General features: G+C 42.4%; 1 protein-coding gene across 3 annotated transcripts; it reads left to right on the forward strand.

The window, feature by feature from the left end:
• Positions 1-313: 313 nt before the first annotated feature.
• On the forward strand, positions 314-13035 carry LOC145452099 (uncharacterized). 3 transcript variants are annotated; one of them, XM_080330315.1, is made up of 16 exons: positions 314-570; positions 625-720; positions 778-931; positions 1546-1604; positions 1672-1722; positions 2038-2183; positions 2240-2337; positions 2688-2790; positions 3122-3188; positions 3267-3404; positions 4239-6470; positions 6533-6665; positions 7797-8436; positions 9731-9834; positions 9894-10026; positions 12759-13035. In XM_080330315.1, exons 1-16 carry the CDS (start codon positions 513-515, stop codon positions 12834-12836), a joined length of 4290 nt encoding a protein of 1429 aa, XP_080186441.1. In that variant the 5' UTR covers positions 314-512; the 3' UTR covers positions 12837-13035. The 3 variants fall into 3 exon arrangements, with proteins under 3 accessions (XP_080186441.1, XP_080186443.1, XP_080186442.1); XM_080330317.1 differs by having other exon boundaries at positions 314-553; XM_080330316.1 differs by having other exon boundaries at positions 314-549.
• Positions 13036-26626: the final 13591 nt, after the last annotated feature.

Raw genomic sequence — 26626 nt, forward strand, 5'->3', positions numbered from 1 at the left:
ATCATATGAGACTAGTGACGATAGTCACAAGACCCAAGCTATCTTGACAAGAACTCTTTCCTCTTGGAACGTCATGTGACGTCAGACAATAACAATATATTTTGTTGAATGTCTTGCCACATTTATCATTTCAAAGACCGTACTTTAATCTGATTAATTGTAGGGGACAGTCTCTAGTGCAAATTTTGAAGTGAAGTAAAAATTTAGTTTATATAGTTAATAACGAATTGTGGATAACGTTATGACTCAACGAGCACTCCGGATGATCCAGCTGAGTGACTTGACCGCGCGAGCGAATAAGGGTATTCCCCTGTATTTCTGCGGAAAACATCAATGTAAATTGCAAATTTGCGCAACAAGTACGGAACGTGCAAAGGGCCGTCTCGATTCTATTTATATGGGGAAAGATATGAGTCGATAATCGGTATGGTCCTGGTATTTAATTGATAGTGTTGCAGACTCTTTGAAAATTTCATGTAAATTGACCGTGATTCGGACTGAGACTGAGAACAATGGTTAGAAACTCCGACATTGATCAACTCGTTTTGGGCAAGTACATACGTCGATTTGGTACGGCCGCGCATGCTCCCGCGCATACTCACTAACATGTACTTGTTTACACAGGTTACATTGCTGAGCGGAGATATATTCAGACGAGGAACAAATTATTTGAGGAAAGCCCGGATTTACCAGCAAAAGTTCCGATATTGCCATTGTTCGGTGAGATTGACCAATGTCCCTTCTCTGATATAAGCTTTAAATGTGGCGTACCGTTAGGAGACATATCGTCGCAAAAGAGACTTCAAACTATATTAGAGGACTATGTAACAATGAGGACAAGGAATATATCTGCAAAATGCGCAATCTGCAACCAGTGCGACTCTTTATCAGCAATGTGGGATTCTTTCGATATAATAACACGAAAGATCAGGTAAATCAATTAATTTATACGATTTATTATGAAACAATACATTCTACTTAATTTTCCGCTGCTAGGAAATACACCTCGTCCCGGAGTCACTTCAGTTTTCTTGATCTCATTGATGTGCCACTGCTATACCTTATCTTTAATGAAATCGATTTCATTCTCTCACTAAGATCGCTACATTGCTTCAATTTCTGTGCATGTACTTCGTAAAAGAATTTATTGTAGAAAAAAGTAACGAGATTCCATTCGGGCTCTGGTCTATCAAGACTTAGAAAGCCTTTCATGGCTATATCTGTACCTTCCTTGTCCAACGGCATATGCACATCATGCACTCATGGTACGCATATGCAAAGATCATGTGTGCGTGTGTATCATGAGTCGGTGTATATGCCGCAAAAAATATCAAGAACAAAAATATATAACGTCTTATTCTTATAACAAAGACCATTAATCATCCATTATAATCTGTTCCTTCTGACCATGTCTCTACGTCTTTAAGTCCCTTGTAGGGTGGAAACTGCTGATCACACCCCATGTTCCAAAATAAATTTATTTGACAGCACCTGTAATAGTAATTTTTTCCGAAATTGGAAGTGAGGTAAACATGTCTTTTTCAGAAAATTCACTCTCGATCCGCCACCCGCTTCAATGCCGATAGCTTCTGACGATTCAATCGGTAGTTATTTCTTATTCCGAACATCGAACTCTTGAATCAGCTAATCGCACAAAACTCTTTTTCCCAGGGATGCAACAATACAGCCCAATGCAGTTGTGCTCAGAAAATACCGTCCCAGGTACTTTGACAATTCAATTAAATAGATCTGTTGTGTGCATTAGTATGTATTCGATTCGGTGGTATTTTTTGCATGTGTGTGTCTCTAAGGTTGGCTTGTTGAGTGTTTGAAACTGCTTTTAGTGATAACATGTAGATATCGAGATGCTGATATATGTGCTTTTGTACTTGAACATATATATCTACTTATATGTTCAAATATTATGATGACAGTCATGATTAAAATTCTTCAGTTGCTGACTGACCTAAGCCTTAAGCCAGATCACTAAATGCTTTGTACCCATATGGCTACGCTATGGACCATTTGGTTTTGCAGGAAGCTCATCGTTCGAAAGGAAAAAGTTGAATCCAGTCAGCAATGAATTTGAGAGAATTACTATAGAAAAAGGCAAGCAAAGCGGAAGCGCCAAAAGAAAAAACCACCTCCTCCCGAAAAGGAATAGACATCCCAATTCCGAAGAGGTACAATCAATGGTAGCCAAAAAGTGGTGCGATTTACTTGAATTGTGATGTAACAGGGTCTCGCGGGCTTGCTGCAAATTCCGGATCCCAACGATGCTCTGGCATATGTTGGCGTCAAAATTATTTCTAATATGAAGAAATGTGTCAACAAGGCGTGAGTATTTTAACTTTCTGGTATGATGGTAGGCTATTCACCCTCGGGAAGGGGATTTTTAAAAACTTATTATACTCACTGCATTATTAGTAAAAGTAATTATGCGCCCTTTTGAGGACGTCGCAAGAAACAGTGACATGCTATATTATGTTGAGGCTCTATTCGTCTATGTTCCTTTCATGCCACGTTTTTCTGACTATTTTCCATGACAGAAGTAAGGGCCCCCTCTGTGTGCCGTATACTGCATTGAGACCGATTGCGCCGTGCCTTGTTGTTTGATTCATGAACTGTCAACAAATATTGTGCTCTTTCGTAGGTTTGATGGTGCAATGGTGATTTTGATATTTTAGAACTACGATGCCCAGTGCCAAAGACACGCAGTCCAATCTAAACGAGGTTACGCCAGCACAAGCTGCTTTGCAACTGCCCGGGCCATCTCTTGATGTAAACGACGTAAGAATATGTATATTATCGTTTCTTCATCACCTGATCTTAATCAGTATTGTAATTACTACTACTCATACATTGCATATACAATGTTGGTCGATTTTATGACCAAATTTCATGTTTAGATTTTCGAACAACAAAAGTATATCATGTTACAGATCAAAAACAGTCATAGCATGAAATCGGAAATCTGTTGTTAGCTAGAGATGAAAGATATGAAGCTTTACAAAGTTTTCATGCTAACCGTTATAAATATGGTGTTTTTCCTCTTGTTTTTTGAGGTGTAGCTAGACCATGGCTGGATTGCATTCAGTAAATAATTGTTTTTTCTGCACAGCTAATTTCCGACGAGACGAGGCAAGGTCTGGTGGAGATGACGTTGAATTCATTGATGGACACAGCAGGTAAGAGTGTTCCTAATTGGAGAACAGTCAAGAAGTAAACGGGACTGGGCTAATTGTTATTCTCCGCTATCATGTCAGCCCCCACCGCGTCGCTGGAGCAGGATAACCCGCAGATATTGAACGACGACCTGTCAGAATTCCGAATGCTCCTTGATGTCGGTATGGCGCAATCGAGCCAGGGGATGGAATTTGGCGATGTACTACAAAATCAACCGGGTAGGTACAGGTTATTCAGTCGTAGTAATTTGACTCAGAGCTGGATCGAATTTTTGATATTGTAACACTGTTGGAAGTTTTCTAATGTTTAACGACAAGATAGCGTAATGGTTGAGCGTCTGGCTTCTTGATCGGTAGGTCATGGTTTCGATCCCCGGCCGGGTCAGACCAAAGACCTGATTAGTAACACTGGTATCCATGATTTCCCGACTGGGCGCTCATGCATTACTGGGATAGCATGGAGGGGTGGTGCAAGACTTAGAAAGCCGTACAAGGCTATATCTGCACCTTCCTTGTCCAGCTGCATATGTATATCATGCACTCATGGTGTGCATATGCGCAGATCGTGTGTATGTCTATCATGAGTCGGTGTATATGCCGCAAAAACATCAGGGACAAAGATAAACTACCCCCTTTCCTAACGTTATGATCCCAGCGTCGGTGGAAATGGACACTTTGTAACTGGAAATGGGTACGAATTTAAACTACACAAAACCAATCGGTAGTTGAACATAAAATTAGTGTTGTTGTACAGTTTTTCCCATGACTTTTGGTATTTTGTAGTCGCTTAATTTTTTTTCATGATTTTTTATGGCGTTATCATTTCGTTCTCACACGTGTCTTTCTAATTAGTCAGATCTCCAATCTTAAATCCATGCTGACGTTTTTAAAACTGTATGGCACAGTGATTGACGATATATGTGAGTCCCCTACGCTCTCGAGACAATTTAGGTACAAAGCACTACGTCATCGGAGTACTTGAGAATGTTTTCCTGCTTGTACCAGTAAGTGGTTATGTTATGGTTCGTGTCTGACATACTTTTTTTTTCACAGCCGACGATACAGACATCATGGAGATCATCAAGGAGGACAACAACACCCCCAATAAGCAGCCGGCTTGTCCGCCCGCAGACCTTTTACTGTACGACACAGACGAGAAGTCCGCTGTTTCCGGCTTGCTGGCGATGCAGAACTCGCTAGGAGGCAGCGATACGACTCCAGGTGCTACCGGAAACGTGTCCCATGCTATCGACATTGAGTTGCCCTCGATACGCAATGTCCGTTCGGAACTGACCGAGATCGCGGCCGATGTATGCCGCCAGGAGTCGAGGTCTTCGTACAGTAGCTACGCCGATTTGCGCAGCATCGATCCAGACGATCTGATGGACGCGTGTGCGAATATGCCGCCGAAAAAGAGATTTCTGGCCAAGGAGAACATGACCCCGGAAAAATTTCAGGGACGCAGCAACACTCAGAATCAGCGTAGGAGAGTTGAAACCGTCGCGGTGTCTTCTGAGACAGACTTGGCGGGGAAAGATGTATCGAATGGTCGAACTTCGGTGTTTGATGTTCCCGAGCAAAATTCGGGAGCGCCAGTTCAAAATCTAAATTTGTCAGTCAGAAATCAGAATATAAGTATAGAGGGAGTAGGTAATTACGTTCCAAACATGCAGACTTTGGCGTTCAACGTCCCCGAGCAAGATTCGCGAACGCCAGTTCAAAATGAAACTGTGAGTGTGGGTGCACCGAACTTGCCTTCGTTGCTTGTGGACGACAATAATTGTCTCGCGCCAAATCGAAACCAACCCCAGTTACAGCCGCGAGTTTCTAATGAAAACGACGTCTCTATCGAGCGAAACCACGCAGACACGACCGTAAATTCCGTACAGCAGAGTTATGTTATGCCGACAAACGTGACGGATCTTGTCTCTGACGCAGTGAACCAAACCATTAATTCTGTATTAGGCGCAACAGACCTGGAGATTACGACTTGTGCGGAAAATATTATGATCCCGATCACTTCCGTTGGCGTTGGTAGCGCTTCGACATTGACCCAATGTCACGTCGACACAAGTTCTCAATCTACAGTGCCAGCTTCGGACGATGGCCGTACCGTTGAGCATTTGGGAGTTAGACGTAGCAAGAGACAGATAAAACAAAACCTTGCTAAGGGAAATCAAATTTCTAAGAGTAACGACAGTCGAAAACCGAATACCTCCAAAAAACGGAGAGGCCAATCCGCGAACAAGGACAGGGTGCTTCAACCGGGCGAGGGCAGGGTCGTAATCAACCTGAAAAGCGACGGCCGTATGCCGATAGAGGTTCCCGGAATCATAGTTCGGCCGGAAGAAAGGCGGAAATTGTCGAAGGAAGACATCATCCGGAAATTAGTGAGCCAAATGCAACAAAGCGATACCGCCTTGCAATCGGAGCGAATCCAAGACCGGCCCACGGAATCTGCTCCGCCCAACCCGTCACTTCACTGTCCCGAGTCAGTCCTCAACACCAGCGAGGACGACGCGTTGATGATCGACGAGGGCGGACAGACTCCGAATCCTGAAACCGCGGCTAATTCGCCAGCTCCGGGACATTTGTTGCCGCGGTCGGGCATTGAAAACTCACCGCAGGTTGCCGACGGTAACGTGCAATGCGAAGTTGAGATACAAGCCAGCTGTGATGACTCGGGCGCTTCTGATAAGTCAAATCTAATCTCAGACTACGGTAATGAAGCTAATGTGCCCGGTACGGTCGCAGCTGTTGTTAACGTAGGAGAGCTCTCGGATATTAATGATCGGCATGTCGTCGTGGTAACTCAATCGCACGATCTGATAATAAATTCGAACTCTCTGCCTGTGCAAAATCAGACTTCGGTATTTGAAACAGACTCGACGCGCGATAGAGTTTTGAATTTTTACGGGGATACTGGCTCACCGAGCAAAAGTACGCTTGAAAAGTCAGTGCCGGCGACTTTGGCTACGCCTCTGAAACGAAACACGCATGTCTTTTCTACGATATCGCCTTCGTCTGGGATATTTTCGGTCATTGACAACGAAGGATCGTTGATTTTTTCACCGAAGGCAAAAAAGTGCGCGACGTCGGAGACTCAATCATTTTCGTCCTTATTAACTGAGAACAGCGTTGAACGATCGTTAGCTACTCTTGTTGAACCGTCGCAGGTCATAGACTCTCAGAAAGTATATTCCGCGCCTGCCAATGAAGCTAGCCGGGAGTCGATTTCCTCGGAGATATCTGACGGTGTGTCGTTTCAGACCTCAAAAGTCTCAGGTATTTTTTATTCTTGTTTTGTGGTCTCTGTAGTTTTGTCATCGTTTGCTTGTACTGGCCAGGGAAGAAATGTTCGTCGATCAGCAAAAGGGGAGTGTCCGGCGCTGTGGTCGGCAGCCAGACGAAGAGTATGGTCCGTGCGGAACCGCAAAGCCGGGTCGTGTCGATAGTGAAACGGTGCTTGGTTCAGTCCGGGTGAGTACACGGATTTTCTGGGTACATTTCTCTCAGAGATAGTCAGTATAGGAGTATTTCTACTCGAGCTGGCTTCACCTTCGCTGTACTTGCTCAAAGTTACTTCCAATTTCACTCCACAGTTTTCAGGCAACTCTACTTATTAATAGTAGAAAGTAGTTTGCAACGCTTTTATGAACAATAATCAAGTCGCCACTGCCCACTGTGTCATGGCATCTGAATATATTTTTGAAGATATGTAGCGCTATGGAGCAATAGTCGAAAGTAGCGAGTTCCGAATCATTGCTAAAGGTATGTGACCCCATGACTTAATGTCAGAGTTTTAATCAAGTCACAAGGCTCCGAGTCAGAAGTCAATCCCCCTTTTTTAGTTTTGACTCGAGTTATTTTCAATTCACCACTGAGTCGAGTCCAAGTCAGCGAGCAGAGGGTCGAGTCCGAGTCATGGTATTATGAATCGAGTCCAAGTCATTGTGTTGACTGCTCAGTTTCCAGTTAAAGTCTTATTTCACCCACTTTTTATAACTGTGTTTGGTGATACCGAACGGCTCGCATTTATAATATACTGATTTTTCTCACTATTAACTGTTCCTGGTCGCATTCTCAAGTACTGCTACCAATTGACGAAATACCAATAGTGTGGTTACTTCGCTATTCTTCGAAATTACAATGAAATGTCGGTTTTGGCCGCCTGTGTCTCGAGTCATATGACTTGGTCCGAGTCATGCGCAATGACTCGAGTCTAAGTCGTGTCATTACACAGATTGACTCAAGTTGAGTCATTTCCGTATTTTGAGAAAATAACTCGAGTCAAGTCGAGTCATCAGAAAATTGCGACTCGAGTCGAGTCATGACTTGAGTCATTACAACCCCGCTAAATGTACTTTTGAGACTATTTACTGGAGTAATGTCAGAATTTCGGTTTTCTGCTTCCGCTTGAAGTAATTTTGATTTATCTTGGCACTAAATCTGGATGTCCTCTTTACTTTGGAAACCAAACTTCCAGTATATCGCCCTGTTTTGAAAGCTATGTTCCTGCTCATACTTCATTGATTTCATCCGGTTGCCACTCGGTGATAATCAGCGGAATTCCTGTTCCAACTCTTCAGGTTTTCTTGTTTTTGTCGTCAGCACGTCGAAAGAAAACGCTCCCGGCGAATCCAAAACTCGTAAGACAAGGAGCGGAAAAGTGTTCGGCAAAGAATCTTCAAACGTCAACGCCACCAGTGACGTCCCCGCCGCGCAAGCCGCAGAATCGACACAGGGACCGGCGCCCGTAACCGCGCGCCCAAAATCAAACTCCGATGGCGGTAACTCGAAACGGAAAAAGAACGGCCACTCTCAGGGACAGAAGAAAAAGCTGCGTCTCAATTTCGCCGTGTCCAATCCGCTCGTGAACTGGTCGTACGAAGAAATCCAAGCTAAACTGGACGCGATACACGGCAAGAGAGACCGACCAGACGGAAAAAATCAGCGCAAATCCACCGTGCAAGGACATAATAATTATTCGTCTGAAACAGGCGAACAAAATCAAAACGAATCCACCGTGCCTGAGGCTGACCGGTGTTCAGCGTTAGGCCGTGATGATTCTTCACCTCTGGTTTGTGATCCAAATGCGCAAGAGACACACTTTGCGAATGCTGCGCAGCATGTGGGGCTCCCTGTCGTTAGTGACCCGAGTCTGTTGCAGATCGAATCGCGATTAAGCGCCGATCGGTGTCGTTATTCGTCATCGGATCCACGGAAAAGATCCCAACCTCGTTTGATTAAGGTGAATATACAAGGAGTGTTCCATTACATGCAGGTCCCCTTGGACGCAGGCACTCCCAAATATTTGTGCCGGTAGTCAGTAACATGGTACTTTCACATTTCCGAGTACTCAATTAGGTTTTGCACACTCGTACTAACTCAACTGGTTGTGTTTTTAGATTATTTTCACTTCAAAGCTTATAACTTTTTACACTTTGTATTCTGTAAATTACAAAGTTGTTTTGGGAAATGCTTGTGTCACTACTGTCAGTGAAATTGTCATGGCAACTTAGCGAATCAGCCTCTGTATCGGGATAACTATATATTGCACTTTCTGTGGTGTCATTGGTCGTTTTGAGTTGGTCGCAAAGCAGGGTTGTAACCAAGTCACAAGTCAATCTCACTTATATAGTTTTGACTCGAGTCATTTTCTATTCACCACCGAGTCAAGTCCAAGTCAGGGAGCAGAGGCCCGAGTCCAAGTCATTGTGTCGACTGCTCAGTTTCCAGTTACGGTATCGTTAAACCCACTTTTTATAACTCTGCTTGGTGATATCGAATGGTTCCCATTTATATTATACTAATTTTCCACACTTAGCAGTTTCTGATCACATTTTCAAGTACCAGTACCCAAAGACGAAATCCCGTAAGTGTGGCTAGTTAAGTATTCTTCGAAATTACAGTAAAATGTCGGACTTGGTAGTCTGAGTCAATGACGTAGTTCGAGTCATGCGCAATGACTTGAGTACAAGTTGAGTTGATACACAGATTGACTCAAGTCGAGTCATTTCCATATTTTGAGAAAATGACTCGAGTCAAGTTGAGTCATCAGAAAATCGTGACTCTAGTCATTACAACCTGGTCGTGAAGACGCAACCTGAAGTCTTTAAAGTGACCGCCTCCGACTGCAGCCCAGCGACCAAAACTACTTGTGTACTTTTCAGATCTTTATGTTTATTTCCATTTGGCATGTCTTTGAAATTGCTACTTTTACTTGTAATTGGGTGGACATTACGGCATTATTGTACCAGTTTCGTGAACTATCCAAGGGGTGCTGACTAAAAAGTAACATTCATCATCTTCATGCGGATCACCGAACATGGTACGAAGCCACCACGGCCAACCAATCTTGGAGACAATTGGTGGCTTTACATTGTTTTCTTTCCCCCCTTGAATCCCAGTTTACTTATCGCCGGATCTATAGTTTTATAACCGTCTGTGGCAGCCAATGTGGTATTGTTACGCGTTGCCGCATGGAATTTTGGTTGTAGATAATACCTTAATCAACACATACGTCCTACTCTGTTCCTTTGCAGTCCAAGCCAATGGAATTTCCTTTGCCAAGATGGGCGAAAACTATCCCACACGCCCAAAAGTCAGTGCTTTTAACAGAACCTGTCAGCGAGGCTCCCGCTTCAAGGTAATCCGAACGATTTTGTTTGTGTAACGGTAGGGTGTTAACGCCTCTTCTATCGTCAGCAATATTCCTCGGGGAAATTCTGTAACTGCGGCGGACAGATATCCGAACAACGTGCTGTCCAAGAAATTGGAAAAACGCAAAAAATCCAAGACGAAATCGAAAAAGAAGTCTTCGAAATTCAAATCTTTGGAGGTATTTGCTTTTGAGTTTTGCTTGTGGTCTGATGGTAACTGGCGGGTGTTTCTGAGATTTTATGGCGAATCACAGCCTGGTGTCTTCTTCCTATATCATTTGTGGCATAATTTCAAAACACCACAGGATTGCAATAAAATGAAAATATTAGAAGGAGTTGCAAGGGTTTGAAATAGTCTTGCAACAGATCTTGACCTGGCGAAATATAACTGGCTCATTACGTCGTCAACATGAACTGGGTTTGATCGCGAATCTATCTACACTAGGGTGGAGTGAAAATGACTTTTTTTTTTCAAATCAAAAAAGGCCTTCCTCAATCCTGACAAATGACCTAAAACTTCAATAAAAAGTGACTTCAGGGTGTTGCCCCCATTTTCCAGCCGGCAACCCCCCAATTTCTGCGCGTGGGGGGGGGTAAAATGGCCCATCTCGGCAACCGCTGGTCGTAGAGTCATGATATATAGCTCAAAATCTGCGGAAGCATCATGTTTCTATCTGTCTTCTGAAGAAAGTTTTCTCTATTGTGAACACAAAATGAGTTATAGCCAAAAAACTATATATACGCACATTTTTGTTGAAATTCAGCATTTATTCTGACAAATTGTGATCTGTCATTAGTTTTTTTTAAAAGTAAAGTAACACACTGGCAATACCGAATATTGGGCCCATATTACAAATATATTCACAACACAGTCCTTTTAAAATCGGTTCAAAACATCATAATGAGACATTCACATTGAACGTCTTATATTAAAAATGCATTCTTTTGTCAAGTTTTTTCATCAGTTTACGAGACTTAATTTTTCGGCGAATGAGGCCATCTCGTCTTTGAAATCCCGAAACGTGCCCTGATGCTTCTGTTACGAGCTTTACATGATGTTCCATGCACTGTTTGATTGCGGCATGGATGAAACAAAATCAGAGGCTTCTCGCGGCATTCTTCTAACTCTGCATCAGTTAAGTGCTCAATCGCTGGAGAAAGTTGTTGATATAAGGTTCAATATCAACCAACTCGTGGTATACCTTTGCTTCCAAGTTCAACTTTGATACGCAGAATAAACGAACAGGACCGCAGTTCAATTGGTTGGAACCGCTTTGACTCTCAATGTCCAGGAGTGAATTTTATTCAGCGGCATGTTTTCGAATCGCCAGCACCTTGGTCACACCCAATTGAAAAAAAAAACTACGTGGAAGTGTATCTTGTTGGCCAGTTACTCAATTCAAAAAGCTCTCGCCACCACTTATGGCCTTTCAAAAGCTCCCATAGGAAATTGTTAGTGACTTAAGTAAGGACCAGTTATATGCTTATAAATGTGCTGGGCAATTATTCAAGGAAATGCTGATAATGATCTGGCTTACTTGGAGGTTGGACCACCGGTTGCGCATTGAAGATGGCTAACTTTAGGATGCAGTGCAGAGTTTTACGGTATTATGTAACAGTTAATGAACCGCCTTTAAACCTGGAGATTCTGGTTCGTTTTTGCTTTGAAGTATATTTTCCAACTTGGTTTGAGATCAAGGGAAACAAACATATAACACATGGACCCAGAAACATCTTCAACTTGATTAAACAGGTTTTGAATTTCTCTGACCGAAACGTTCGAAAAATTGCTCCGAATGTGGTGATAAGAAACGGTTATTCCGCACACCCCGAAAATATTATGATTGCAATGCTGGTAGATGATAATGAAGACATACGAAATAAGGGTGTGACCAAGGTGCTTGCGTTTCGAAAACATGCCGCTGAATAAAATTCACTTGTGGACATTGAAAGTCATAGCAGTTCCAACCAATTGAACTGGGGTCCTATTCGTTTATTCTGTGTCCCAAAGCCAAGGCATACCACGAATTGGTTGATATTGAACCTTATCAACAACTTCCTCCAACGATTGAGCACTTAACTGATGCAGAGTTAGAAGAATGCCGCGAGAAGCCTCTGATTTTGTTTCATCCATGCCACAATCAAACAGTGGAACGACATGTAAAGCTCGTAACAGAAGCATCAGCACTAGTTTCGGGATTTCAAAGACGAGATGGCCTCATTCGCCGAAAAATTAAGTCTCGTAAACTGATGAAAAAACTTGACAAAAGAATGCATTTTTAATAAAAGTCGTTAAATGTGAGTGTTTCATTATGATGTTTTGAACCGATTTTAAAAGGACTGTGTTGTGAATATATTTGTAATATGGGCCCAATATTCGGTATTGCCACTGTGTTACTTTACTTTTAAAAAAAACTAATGACAGATCACAATTCGTCAGAATAAATGCTGAATTTCAACAAAAATGTGCGTATATATAGTTTTTTGGCTATAACTCATTTTGTGTTCACAATAGAGAAAACTTTCTTCAGAAGACAGATAGAAACATGATGCTTCCGCAGATTTTGAGCTATATATCATGACTGTACGACCAGCGGTTGCCGTGATGGGCCATTTTACCCCCCCACGCGCAGAAATTGGGGGGTTGCCGGATGGAAAATGGGGGCAACACCCTGAAGTCACTTTTAATTGAAGTTTTAGGTCATTTGTCAGGATTGAGGAAGGCCTTTTTTGATTTGAAAAAAAAAAGTCATTTTCACTCCACCCTAATCTACACTACACCTATCGAGTCCTGTCTGAGCCTGACTTGACCCGACCTGATTCCTCCTCTAATCAGCCGTAGTCATGTACAGAATGCTACTTGTCCCACGGTAAATGTAAGCGTACAACAACTCTTCACTTCGCACTTCAGGATCAAGTGGCTCGCAATCTAAAAGAGATGGACGTCTCAAAGTTTTTGGACTTGGTATATGAGAAGAAAGTGAGCTGAGCACTGCCATGGTGGTTTCGTCTGTGTCGCTCGACGGAATGAAGCATAGCATACTCCATTACGCCTTTTTCTGGATCATCTTTCATCCGCATCAATACCCAATTTTATTTTGTTGGCCAGATATCTTTCTTCCGCGGTCAGACCAGGTCGATTTGAATATATGAATTGGCTTCCGCAAAAAAAGTATTCATACAAGAAAGCGTTCTTTATATTATTTGCGTGAATGGGATTTTTGCATTTCCAAGTGCCATCAACGAGGGCATATACGAAGGCTAGGGAGAGTTTTCGATCAATAGAAGTGCGACTGGGAAATGGAGAACTATACACGTTTGATTAAATGGTGGTGATAATGTTAGACAATATTCATAACGGAATGTTATGATCAAGAACGATAACTTTTTGCAGGTCAAAAGAATACGGAATAGGGTGGTGGTTTGCAGTTGATGTTCGGAACCTTGGCGTGTCCGTCCCGTTTTTTACCGCAAGACCTAGTGTCCCAGTAGCTCCTACGTAGCGCTCAATGCAGTCACAATTTGTACGCGGCGCTACCATCATTCGGAACGATGCCAATTTCAGACTTGTATGGGTGGCAGCCAGATTAGAAATCGCTATTTTCGTAATCAGTTTGACAGTAGCCTTCGTTTAAGATCGGTTCTACTGTGCACGCTGGTCACGAGGCGAGGCGAGCCATAATTGTTGCGAAGTGACCAGTATCATTTCTAGACGTATCCAGCAGCCCAACCGCACAGTCAGGACTTTCGCATCTATCAGTAGGTTAGTTAATAGTTATCTATAATATGACGCCGCAGTCCGAAAATCGACACTAGACGAGAGAGCCGTATCCCCTGGCTACGACAAGTAAATCATCCGAAATTCACTGTTTGCAAGACGATATTGCTGGCACGATGTCCAAATATATTACCGAAACCCGCCATAACTGTGGGGCTTGAATATCACACCGTTTGTATGCAAATCAGTTTGACCCTGTGCTGCAGTTTACACTCGTCACCAGGCGCGCCATGGCTTAATATATTTACCAGGGGTGTGGGTAATTATTTTCCCGTCGGGCCAAATGTGAAGCAGAAAATACGTTGTCGCGCCGCGACAAAAGTTTATACTATATTCTGCGCGAGCAGTTTTACTTCTAAATTGAAAGTATAGTAAATTACATAAACACAAGCTGCATCCCAACATTCCCGAGCCCGAACCGGGTGTGGCCTGGTAAAATAGGTATCCTGTTTTGATATCTTCGCTAACAGGCCCGCATCAGCCAAGTGTATGTAATCCACAGTTTCACTGCATGATATTTCTCATAATTCCAACTCAAATTAAATTCCTTAAACACGGCGACCTGCTCGTTGCTCATCATAAGCTAAAAAGACCGGTTCGCGGCTGACTTCAGTAAACAAATATCGAGTGATCCAAATCTTTCAGTCGCACCTTAATTGATTGACATGACTTAAGCTATAATATCGCTTGTGAGGATGACCGCTAATCACGGGTAGGCCTATACTGATTGCATTATTTTACGAATTAGGGCAGCGGTTCTCAACCGGGGGTCCGCGAAGCAATTTCAGGGGGTCCGCGAGACCTCTAAATTTCTAGAATGGTTGATAACCTATTTTTTATTTAATTTTTTAAATTTGACAAAGCATGAGGCAGTTTCGCACCACAACTGCTAAAACCTCATGACTCATATCATCATAATAATCGTCTGACATGAACTATCGTAGTGTCGAAATTCATTTCCATTGCCAATTTTCCAATAACCTGCTAATAGAATCATATTGCTGTTTAGAGACGATTTGTTGGGGTTTGTGGAAAAAATAAAAATATGGAGATAGTAACGTCAATCAGGGTGACTTCGTAATGTCTGCGAAACCTTCTCGATTTGAAGTTGTCAGTCTCATCAAATTAGTGAACAGTGGCTTGAAATAAAAATTTCCGAAGCATTTCCCTAATTTGTCCCGTTGCCGGAATTGAAACCTCGCCACCAAACCCATTATATCCTGTAGTATACATAACCACTATTTGAACAGCTTCTTGTAGGTACAGAACTTCAATACACTATGGAATAGTATATTCAATTCATATTGAAATGAACCCGAATATTTTCGGCTGACATTCGTCATAAATTGGACAATGATATACCAGCTCCTAAAGCTTGGCTATCAGATTTGGTGCATTCTTATTGCGGATGCCCTATCGACAAGGCTGGTTATTTGATGAACAAGGAGTGTTTCGTTGCTATCAAAGCATTACGCCCCAACCCTGTCATTCATATCACCAGTTATATTGGTATGCAACCTTGTCTTGTTAATGTTTCATTGTTCATGGTCGAAAATGTTTCCTCGTAAATATATATATATGTAAACCCGAACAGAACAAGTCGTATCATGACAGTCTTTCTCAAGTTGGAAAACTTGGATCCATTCTTTGGCGCATAAAATTTGTCTATAATTTTAGATTAGGATTTCACTTTGACGGTAGAAACTCTCTGCGGGTCGATCAAAATGCCGTCGCGGGCCGAATCCGACCCGGGGCCCGTTTGTTGCCCGTCGCTGCGCTAGATGCTGGGCGTGATATGTTCATAAAATATATGTTTCCTCATTTTGGCGCCATAAATGTTGCGATCACACCAAAAGTATCTTAGGAAGCGTTATGCGTTAATATTGCACTAGCTTCCATCTATCTTTGCGGAAATGGTTTCCGGCACTCCTCGTTCATATCGAAACGAAGACGCGAATTTTCAAGATACGACCACGTACTTCAAGAAATACAGCAGCAAGATTAATAAAATAATAAAAGGCTACCAATTTCTACATAAATAGCATCATGTTATTTTCAAGAATAATTATTATTTTGCTGTTTATCACAAGCCTACAGTTCATATTTGCACAAAACAGATGAAGGCTGCACCATAATAGAGCTAAAATTGAACTAAAACTTGAGGGGGTCCGCGAGAGTCCGTGACGGTCAAAAGGGGTCCGCGAAGCCAAAAAGGTTGAGAACCACTGAATTAGGGTTTCAAAACGTTTGACGTAACAGTTTAAAACACAGACCTTGTCATTCCTAATGTAATAATGGCAGCAAACAAGATTTGAACTTCAACATGAAAACAGTGACGTTTAACATTAATTATTACGGCATAGGCTACTTTGCTATATTCACTTTATTTTGAACCTGGATTACTCATACGACCTTTGTAAGATACGTAACCACAGTACTAAATGAACTCGTCTTCAGAGTAAACACATTTTCGGTTCAGTATACACTATTATACACTTATACAGTCTACAGTAGGTAGGGTGTTACCATATTTTGGAATCGGGAAAGGGGGACACTTTTTCAAACTTGAAATACCGTATGAAAATATTGAAAAATGGTAAATTTTTCCCTTCCTGGTCGGTTGACTAAAAAAAGGTCAACTTTCCGGCTCAGCTCCCGAAATAGTCGCCGGAGCGTTACTTCAGTGCTGATTTACTGTATCTCAGTCGAATTTGGGACTACATTTAACCAAAATTCTCAAAAAGCAGGACATTTAGGCGTCCTCGGAAGACATTTTCAAACAACTGAAAAAGGAGGACAAATCCTCCTAAAGGAGGACGTGTGGTAACCCCAACAGCAGGGGTTCGTAAACTTTTTAGACCGCAATCCAAATCTGAGTTTTATTTTATCTCGCGACCCAAGCCTCACGCATCGACATGAATGCATTTTTAATGTCAGTAGGCTATGCTACGTATTTACGGGCATGTATGAAATAGAGAAGGCACAGACAAGCAGTTGTACGCAATGCAGTTCTATGAAACATGTGTGACGAACGCGATTTCAAATCGGGTTGCATTATTTTCCTGTGCGGCCACATTTATACTGCGGGGCTCATATTGCTAGGATGAGAACGTTCGGTGCCAACCATTCCGAAGACCGGACATATCAATATTGAAGGTTTTGGCCAACCAGCAACGGTCATTTTGGGCCAAGGTGTTATCGCATTTATCCTGCGTTTTAACGCCGCATTTTGGCCCCAGCCGCATGTAGGCCAAAACTTTATGTTTCATGTGTCCCGGCGCGGGCGAAAAGGGTGGCCTCGAAATACATTTGCATAGTGCACACTGCACGCGCTTAGATTAAAGCAGCCCCAACGGTCGCCGGCAGCATTAAGCGATATTAGGAATATTCTGATATTTCACAATTGCTAATAAAGTAGATTCATTTCTGTAAATTATGCGCGCAAAAAGTATCGGGTGCCTCAGTTACGGTCGCGCTCTTTCCTCCCCTCCACCATGCCCGGATATTTATTACCAGCGTAGATTAGACCTTCCAGAGAAACCAATGTCAGACAATTCTTATAATGACAGCAAATCAATTTGTGCAGTACTAAGATCGGTACATTTTCATGATCACGACATTGTAGTAACGACTTTTCTGCGTGTCTCGCTTATTGGCAATAGTACTCAACACAGTGGCCTTCTATCGATACAAACTAAGCACAGGATATCGCGTGAAACGCGAAGAAATTTTGCTGCTTCAAGAAACTCGGCAATCGCTTTGGGCGGTCGCCACCCAAATTCAAAGCCTTCGCGACCCATACTTGAAAACCCCTGGTCTACAGTTTTTGTCCACGCAATAAATAAATTCTAAGGAACTTTTCGCGGGCCGGTCAGAATCACGTCTTGGGCCACGCACTTTATGCGACTAAACTTCAATGTTACGATACGGTATACACAATTACACATGTTGTAGGTCGTTTTCATATACCTCAATATCGAGACGTCCTCAATTTGGGTTACCAGACCACCCTTCCTCCTTTGGGAGGATTTGTCCTTTTTCAATAAATCGAAAACGCCCTCTGCAGACGCCCAAATGTCCTGCTTTTTGGCAACTCGTCCTCCTTTATAACTTTGACAGCCAGACGATTGGACAGGCACAATTAAAAAACGCCATAAACAACAGGAAATCAGGATTACGACGGCAGTGGCGGCAAGGATGATTTAAAAAAGGTTGACCACAACGTTGGGGCACCTGGGGCAGGTCTTCCGGGAGTCGAGTTGGAAAAATGACCCATTTTTAGTCAACACGACGGTATTTCCCGCGAAAATTTCAAATTAACCCATTTCTGGTCCGATATAAGTTTTAGGATTTGTAAAAAGTGTCCTCTTTCCCGGAGCTCGAAATATGGCAACCCACCTGTGGATAACTAACCTACGTCGGTTAGTTATCTATAGCAGTGGTTCTCAACCGCCGGTCCGCGGACCGGTGCCGGTCCGCGACGACATTCCTGCCGGTCCGCGAGGAATATTACAATTTTATACTTTAATTTCAAGATGCAATGTTGAAGGCTTGTCCTTTGATAAAATAAATAAAACATCTAATTTTGAACTGATTCAAAACTTCGTGAGGTAACATTAGGGCTAGAAACGTGTTCGATTTGACTTAAAGTACAAGACGTTTCATTTGACGACATGCGAGCGACAAATACAGAACAGATACGAGCTCACTCATCGCTAAGCAGCGCAGTTTGATCATTGGTTTTCGATTCATTTATTTTGTGCAGGACCGTAACTGGGGCACCCCAAACCGCCCAATTTGGAGAGGGCCGATCTTGAAAAGGGCCCAAGATTATTTCGCAAATGAATATAAATCATAGCGTTTTATTTGAAACTTTTTCCAACATTTTTCAATTTCTTTTCGGGCTTTGCACGATTTAGTGTCCCTAAATGTCTTGCTTATTAGGTGCCCTTCTCCGAGAAATACGCATGATTTATAGGCATTTCGGCGTCAGCCATTGCCGCACGACGTATCCACACATAATGAAGTTTAGGTTAACATATGCGTCTCCGAAATTTGGGCCTAAAATTCGACCGCGAGAAAAGCGCTTCAATCGTGAATGATCGAAAATTGTCGCGATAAGCTACATACACTCTCTGCTTATACGCTGAGTAGAATGGATGTGATTACAAGTACAGGTGAAAACATCCACCCAAGTGTAGTGTCTTGGGGCGAAGCCCCCGGAAGTTTGGCTTATCGCCCTGTGGGGGCTCCAAGATCAACGTTTTTGGGGGTGGGCTGACGAAGTGCTTTTTCGGCCCGGATTTGCGGATGGCCGGTATAGCTGCTGTAATGTGTTTTCTTGCGGCACGCACTGTATTCGCAGTTGCCAGAGTAGCCTGCGTCTGGTGGCAGTGGGCAATGAGCAAGGTAGCATGACAAGGTGCTTGGTTCGACTCCGATACGCTTCTTCTCTTGATATTGTCGATCGGTATTGAGTTGGCGTGGCCGTTAAACCCACGGCCTTTGGCGCGAAAGACTGTAAACGACTCTCAGTGGTAGCACGTTCATCTGGACAAGGCAATATTACCTCGACTTGGCAGACTCACTACCATAAAATCACATGGATGCCATCATTAATATTATTAAATACGATCAAAACCCTCCAAATGTCACTCTCTAGCATCATATAATTGCCAAAAACGGTTGCATACTTTACATTTTGGCTTCAATTCAATTTTGACAGTTCACCGGTCCGCCAGACATTTTTTGAAATTTTAGCGGTCCGCGAGGCGAAAAAGGTTGAGAACCACTGATCTATAGGATACCCTACTTCAATATATGTATCGTCAATCTGTGTATTACGTCACAGCAGAATCATGTCGCCACCTTGCCAGACATCACTGAGTGAACGTTGACCAATGACCATGGTTCAAATATATACGTAGGTAATTGAAGTATGATTTGACTATCGAGGCTGTAATAATCGGGTAATAATAATATTGTTTGACCAAGGTTTCTCCTGGCGTTTGGATTTTGGCACTGTCAGTCAGGGTTGTAATGATTCGAGTCATTACTCGACTCGAGTCCGACTCTAGTCACGATTTTCTGATGACTCGACTTGACTCGAGTCATTTTCTCAAGATACGGAAATGACTCGACTGAACTCGATTCAATCTGTATATAGAGTCGACTTGGACTCGAGTCATTGCGCATGACTCGAACAAAGTCATATGACAGAGACTCAGACGGCCAAGACCGACATTTCATTGTGATTTCGAACAATAGTAAAGTAACCGCACTATTAGGATTGGTACTTGAAAATGCGACCAGAAGCAGCCAAAAGTGAGTAAAATTAGTATATCATAAATGCGAAACATTCGATATCACCAAACAGGGTTATAAAAAGTAGGTTTAACAAGACTTTAACTGGAAACTGAGCAGTCAACACAATGACTTGGACTCGGACTCGAGTCACAATACTATGACTCGGACTCGACCGTCTGCTCACCGACTTGGACTCAGACTTGACTCGGTGGTGAATTGAAAATGACTCGACTTGACTCGAGTCACAGCTATAAAAGTGGGATTGACTTGTGACTATATTGGTAACCACCCTGCTGTCAGTGGTACTGTCGGTTTTAGATTTACCTTTTTCAAGCGTGTATTCGGTTATGACAATTATAATAATTCACATTTTCATGTGACCATATATGGACTTCTGGTTTCAGATTTGAAAATATTTAATTCGCTCAACTTTGCTCTCCACTAGTCTCAGTCAGTCTTCATCTTCCAATTTATCTCAGCCAGTGTCACTGAATTGAGAGGGCTGTGTTTTATACGCCCATTATCCTGATCGTAAAAGCTATCAACATGCTGCGCTATCGATTACATATGTGATTTAGTATTTATGCTGATTTACCGCGTGGAGTAGGAATAAAGGCATACATGCAGGCGGGATACAGCCTCTTCATATAAACAATATAAATCACCACCGTAATAGTCTCGTGATGCGTTTTTACAGCGACAATGGAAACAATATATTTCATAATAGTTGATCAGCCCGATCTTCAAACCAGTCTAACTATAAAATTAGATACGGAAATAATATGAAATGATTGGTTTCAGTTATACCCGCCGCCTAATCGAAAATAATTCAATTCCTTGATGTGTATTCAAAATATTTATTATTATACTTATAAAATTTGACAGTTATATGACATATATGGCACACTCAATAATGATAATAATAATAATAATCGCTAGTCGGCGGTACTACTATTATTACCACTACTACTATAACAAAAGCGGCGCAATCGGAATCCTGTGTGCTCCTGTCTGCGTGGCAAGTTGATTTTCTCCCGTGGATATTGAATGAATAAAGAACAGAAAAATGTCCTGTAAACAGGCCGGTCGCTGGTTATTTATCAATACATGTACAAACACCGAGTAGAGTTTACTGTAGTAACAGGTAATTAATATCACCAACCTTCATTAGTAGATTCGTGATTGTTTCGAAACTTGTGATTAGGTGTTTACAAAAGTGTTTTACAAAGTGTCTTCTCTCACCACACCTGGATGAAATGTGTACATGTACAACACAGTCAGGTAAAGGGTGATGCGGCGTCGCCTCAAACCATATTGATTTTTGGTCAATCAATTTTGGCTTCCTTGCAATGCATATATATGAAGTCTATACCTACATTGATATCCATATATTCGTTCTCCGTGTCCTTTCAGCCGTGGATACAACGGTCGGTGTGCAACTGTGCATTTGGTACTATGATCTGGCTTCAATTTATTACCATACCTATCCCCGACCCGCGTAGAAGAAATCTAAAACTTGAACTGGAAATCTTGAGCTAATTCCATTTATCCTCATGCCCACTCCTACAGGCCGACCTGCACACACCGACTTCTGAGACTGCGGTACTGCGCCAGGTTCATGTCAGGTGCAAGAAGTGCTAAATAGGCCCTGGTGCAACCGATTATAGTGTTTACTGATTAGTGAGTAACTGATGCATATCAAGTGCAGAGTGCAACTCCGACATCTGTTTTGACACCACGCTAGAACGCCTAACGAGCAGTGGATTAATTGGATTCGTCGTTTTCAATAATGAAGGGAATTATTTGCTGTTGATTACCGATATAAGCAAAGGCGTGGATCGCGGTTAATATACGATCGTGAATTGTATGTAAGTCTGTATACATTAGATCAGTGTCGTACTTTGGCATACCGCAATTGTTTCGCGGCTGGTATCGATTGTTGAGTTCTATTGGCCTGCATCGCATTGATGGTTTATTGGATCAATACGTAGTCCACTGCAGTCCAACTCCGTTTGATGAAATCTTGTATTGTGGTATTATGAAAAACATTGCAGGTACCTCTGTGCTAGGGTTACCATATTTTTGTAAAGCGAATTCCGGACACCCTTTAGCGCCCACTAGCGGATTCAAAAATGAGGTGTAACACATTGTCTGTCAATATGACGTCACACTAGCAAAGCATTGCCCATCGACTGTATACGAATGGAGTGGAACATAGGCCATGAATTGGGTCATCTGTAATGTGATATCTGGTGATTGCTACTTGCCAGGGTCTGCAACAAATTTCTCCACGGGCCGGATGAAATTGTCTGGCGGGTCGTGTCTGGCCTGTCCGGATTGTGTTTGTCAGCCCTACTATACTGTTAAGTCGGTGCGGCTATCTGGTTGTTTGTTTTAATCAGGTCTGAAACAACATTTTTTCTGTCCCCTTCCGCCCAAATAAAGCCCTGATGTTGGGCCCACCAGAGGGTAATCGGTGTACCTTCTTGGGCACTTACTGTATGCATTTGGCTGTTAAAATTTATCAATGAATTCTGTCGATAATATTGATTTTTCCATATATTAGGCTACTATAAAATGCACCAGCAGGCTGCATATCCGGTGATTTCCAACTTTTTATGGTGGCAACGTCATTTCCAACTTGAAAATGTGCCGTGGCCAAGCTCAAAACTTGATAAGCTGAAGCTAATTACTAAAATATTTCAGCTTGCCCAAACTTACTCACGGCCTAGGAAGCTGATTACCTCCAACATCATCGCGATTCCCAGATAAAGGCAAACGACCAAGATTTGGAACCACTGTCTGTGACTGAAGCATCCAAGAGGATTTGTCCTATTTTTTGACTTTTTGAAAGTGTCCTCGGAGGACGGTCAAATGTCCTCTTGTTTGAGATTTTGTCCTCTTTTTTTAGAATTTTGGTTAAATATAGGGCGAAATTCGACTGAGATACATTAAATCAGTACTGAAGTAACGCTCCGGCGGCTATTTCGGGAGCTCGGTCGGAAAGTTGCCCTTTTTTACCATTTTTTCAGGATTTTCCTCCGGTTTTGAAACTTTTAAAATGTTAAAAAAAGTGTCCTCTTTTCAGATTTTCAAAATATGGTAGCTCTACTTAACCAAGTCTAGGAATATACCTTTAGCTGATCATTGCGGTTACAATCGGACTTATTTCAGTAAATAATGGTTATTTATATTTATTTTGATTGCATTTTTGGGCGAGAGTGATTGCCTGGTGCTCATACTAATATCAATATAAGTTGCATTAACTCGCGCGCGGCACGAAGAAGAATTTTTATTAGCATAAATCTGCTTGAAAATAATATTGTTTATGCTGATTTACGAAAATCTTTTGAGCCTACTTAAAGCCTTCAAAATTCCGGACATTTAGCCATATTTTAGAAATTCCTCCCGGACGCAGATTTTTCTGTGAAATTCCGGACATGTCCGGGAAATTCCGGACGTATGGCAACCCTACTCTGTGCAAAAGTCGACTATTTCACTTGAGAATCGTCTCAAAACCACACGCTACTTTTGGTAGCGAATCCGCCAAATATGACGGTGAAACTTCGATGCTCCTCGAAGCACGCAGGAAATCAGTCTCCACCCGGCAGCAACACAGCATCAGATCTATTCGAACCAGCCTTCCGAGTTAGCGACCGATTGTAAAATTCACTTTGGTCTTCACCCGTTGTATTTCGAGTCAGGTAATTGTTGTCTATAATATGCTCTGACGAGGCCCGCCCAAAACCTTCGGTGCTGGCAAGAGATATATTAAATCAGTGGTTCTTAACCTTTTTTCCTCCAGCGCCCCCTTTCAAAAATTGTCGTGCTCCAGCGCCCCCCAACTTCATATTGTAAGGAATGTAATAAAGACAACGAGTAAGAGGGAGGGCCGTAACAGCACTTCGTCAACCCCCCTAAAAACTTGCGCACCCATAGCGCACCCTTGCGCACCCATAGCGCACCCTTGCGCACCCATAGCGTGATAAACCAAACTTCTGAGGGCTTCGCCTCCACGAACCCCATGGCGTGCTTTCGATGGTCAGCAAAGTTTGTGTGGCCTGGTCGCCCTATGTACCAAAATTTTCTATAATGCATGAATGAATAGGTCGTAATTACATATATAAGTCGCTATAAACTTTTTATCCTCTCAGCCCACGTAATCAGATTTACCAGTAGCGCTGAGTGAGCTGTTGTATAGGAAAATAAAGGGCACGTAATTAATAATTAAACATATTCGGGAGTGCCCGTCGGTACAATTATTCGTTACCAGGGCCGTAAGAGCACTTCGTCAGCCCCCCCCCCCCAAACAAAAAAACGTTGGTCCTGGGCCCCCATCGGGTGATAAACCAAACTTCCGGGGGACTTCACCCCCAGACCCACATTCGGCTGTCCGCTATTTGCTGATACTAGGTATCTACATTGGGTGTCCATTTACTGAGGCAGCTATTCTCGCCTAGACGCGCGAAACGCGAAAAATTTCACTAGTTAATGATTGAATTGGTCAATATGATCGGGAATTGCATGCAAATTGAGATCAATTTATCCTCTCTCTGCTCACGTAAACAGTTTTACCGGTAAAGCTGAGTGATGTGTGATTGAAAAGGTAGGATCCCTCAATAATAATTATGCATCTTCGGGCGCATACCCGTTGACAGGAACGAAACGTCACTTCGTCAGGCCCCGAAAAAACTTGGGTCTTGGGCTCCCATAGGGTGATAAACTGACCTCCCCCCCATCACGTTGTTCGCTTTTGCCACGGAATCAGCTGTACTGTTTAGCGATCCAATGCGAAGCGCGAAAAATGTCGATAATTCATGATAAAATCGGTCAGTCAGATCGGTGATTGCATATATATTGCTATCAATTTCTTGTCCTCTCTGCTCACGTTACCAGATTTACCGGTAGAGCTGAGTGAGGTGCAATGTTCCCTCTAAGCTACGCACGTGCGCAGTGCTGACACGGTCTCTGCGCACAGAAAATCTACGTTGCGCACAACAAATCCGAAGTTATGACCTTTTTTTAGTCGTTACGCACTGTTGTCCAAGGGTCATCGCAGTGAGTTGTTGAGTGTGCGCAGACTCATCAAAACTTAAAGCGAACATTATGAGGTGTCTTGGAAACTGTAGGGCCCGTAACTAATAATCAGAGGTGGTCAAAGTAGTCAAGAAAGCTACTCAAGTAGAAGTAGAAGTAGCGGCGAAAAAATCTACTCAAGTACGAGTAGAAGTACTTCTTCCGTAAGCCACCTAAAACTACTTGAAGTAGAAGTAGAATTGACTGACTTTAAATCTACTCAAGTAAGTAAGTAGTTTTGAAAACAGTCTTAATTCGTTCACTTGGACTGTCAAAAGCTGCAAATTGAGCTATGCGGAAGGTGCAGAGAGCTTGATTCGTATTGATGCATCCCAGGAGGTTGCAATTTTCGACAGAATATACATTCTTTCGCATCATGGGATGCAAATTATAGCATTGATATGAAAATGCGATACAAACCCTTTGTTTACTAGAAGACCCCGTTTTAGAGAATATCATGACATGGCGCCCTACCCCATATTATAAGGCCCCGAGTTTAGGCGAAGAGCAATACGGAGAAGTTGTATCGGATACGGTTTCAACACTTTGCGAGATTAGTTTACGTTAATAACTAATATTGTGGATCGTAAAATTTATATTTAGTGAAGCTTTATTTTTGGAAAATAGAGGCATTACTATACACTTGCTTTTATGCTTCAACATGTATGTTCTGCAGACAAAAGAACTGAAAGTAATTAGGACTGAAAGTATGATACTCGGAATGCAAAGTTAAATATAAATACCACTTCTAAAAAGCGGAAAATATATATTTCATGTCTTTTGTCCATAAAGCTTCATAGGTGATCTGCTAAAACAGATGTAACGTTCAGAAAGCACTTTCCAGATTAGCCCGACCCGTCATAGGCTGCTAGATTACGATATGATAGGTAATTGCTCGATTGCGAATCGGTAGTTCTGTAATCTTATGGTGGGCCATATTTACAGTGATGAAATATTTGATGTGTTGACAATGCGACAATGCGGTGTGAGCGGAATCAAGCAATCCGGTAACTAAATAATATTCACCGATACTTTCGTGAAAACATATTTGTCAATCCACATAACTACTGTGCGCGAAGCGCAGCAAAATTTCTGGGCTTTGCTTGACTTTTATGAATATTAAACGTTGGTCCTCCGTGAAAACAGCCCCGAAATTCCTCAGGCTAGCTTTCGTATTGGGGGATTAAACTACTTCTACTTGACAAACTGAAAATAGCGAAAAGTAAGTAAGTAGATCACAAAATATTACGAAGTAGAAGTAGAAGTAGAGAAAATCAGATCTACTCGAGTAAGTACCAGAAGTAGAGGAAAACTACTTGAGTACTTCCAAAAAGTAGAAGTACTTCGTTAGTGACCACCTCTGCTAATAATTAAACATATTCAGGCGGGCGAACCCGTTGGTATGACTTCGTTGCATGATGTTATTTCGTGACCTCCTGTCTGCAATATCAAAAGATATAGAATCGCCCAACAGGGATATCGCCCAACAGGAATATCCCTGTCGCCCAATCGTACTAAACTAAAAGACGCACACGATTTCAAATTGGTATTTCTTCACTGGCATGTAATTTTTCCCTGTCAGATGGAATTCGTCTTCTGGGGTTCAGATTGCCAAGACA

This window comes from Botryllus schlosseri, chromosome 12, assembly GCF_051294905.1.
Source record: "Botryllus schlosseri isolate E-star chromosome 12, Bs_hap1, whole genome shotgun sequence".
In the NCBI taxonomy this organism is placed as follows: domain Eukaryota; kingdom Metazoa; phylum Chordata; class Ascidiacea; order Stolidobranchia; family Styelidae; genus Botryllus; species Botryllus schlosseri.

Excerpts from the sequence above, each read along its gene's own strand:
- LOC145452099 (XM_080330315.1), top strand. The coding sequence starts at position 513 with ATGGTTAGAAACTCCGACATTGATCAACTCGTTTTGGGCAAGTACATA. Across the intron at positions 1,605-1,671 it reads AGCTTCTGACGATTCAATCG|GGATGCAACAATACAGCCCA; the intron begins GTAGTTATTTCT and ends TCTTTTTCCCAG. Across the intron at positions 6,471-6,532 it reads TCAGACCTCAAAAGTCTCAG|GGAAGAAATGTTCGTCGATC; the intron begins GTATTTTTTATT and ends TGTACTGGCCAG.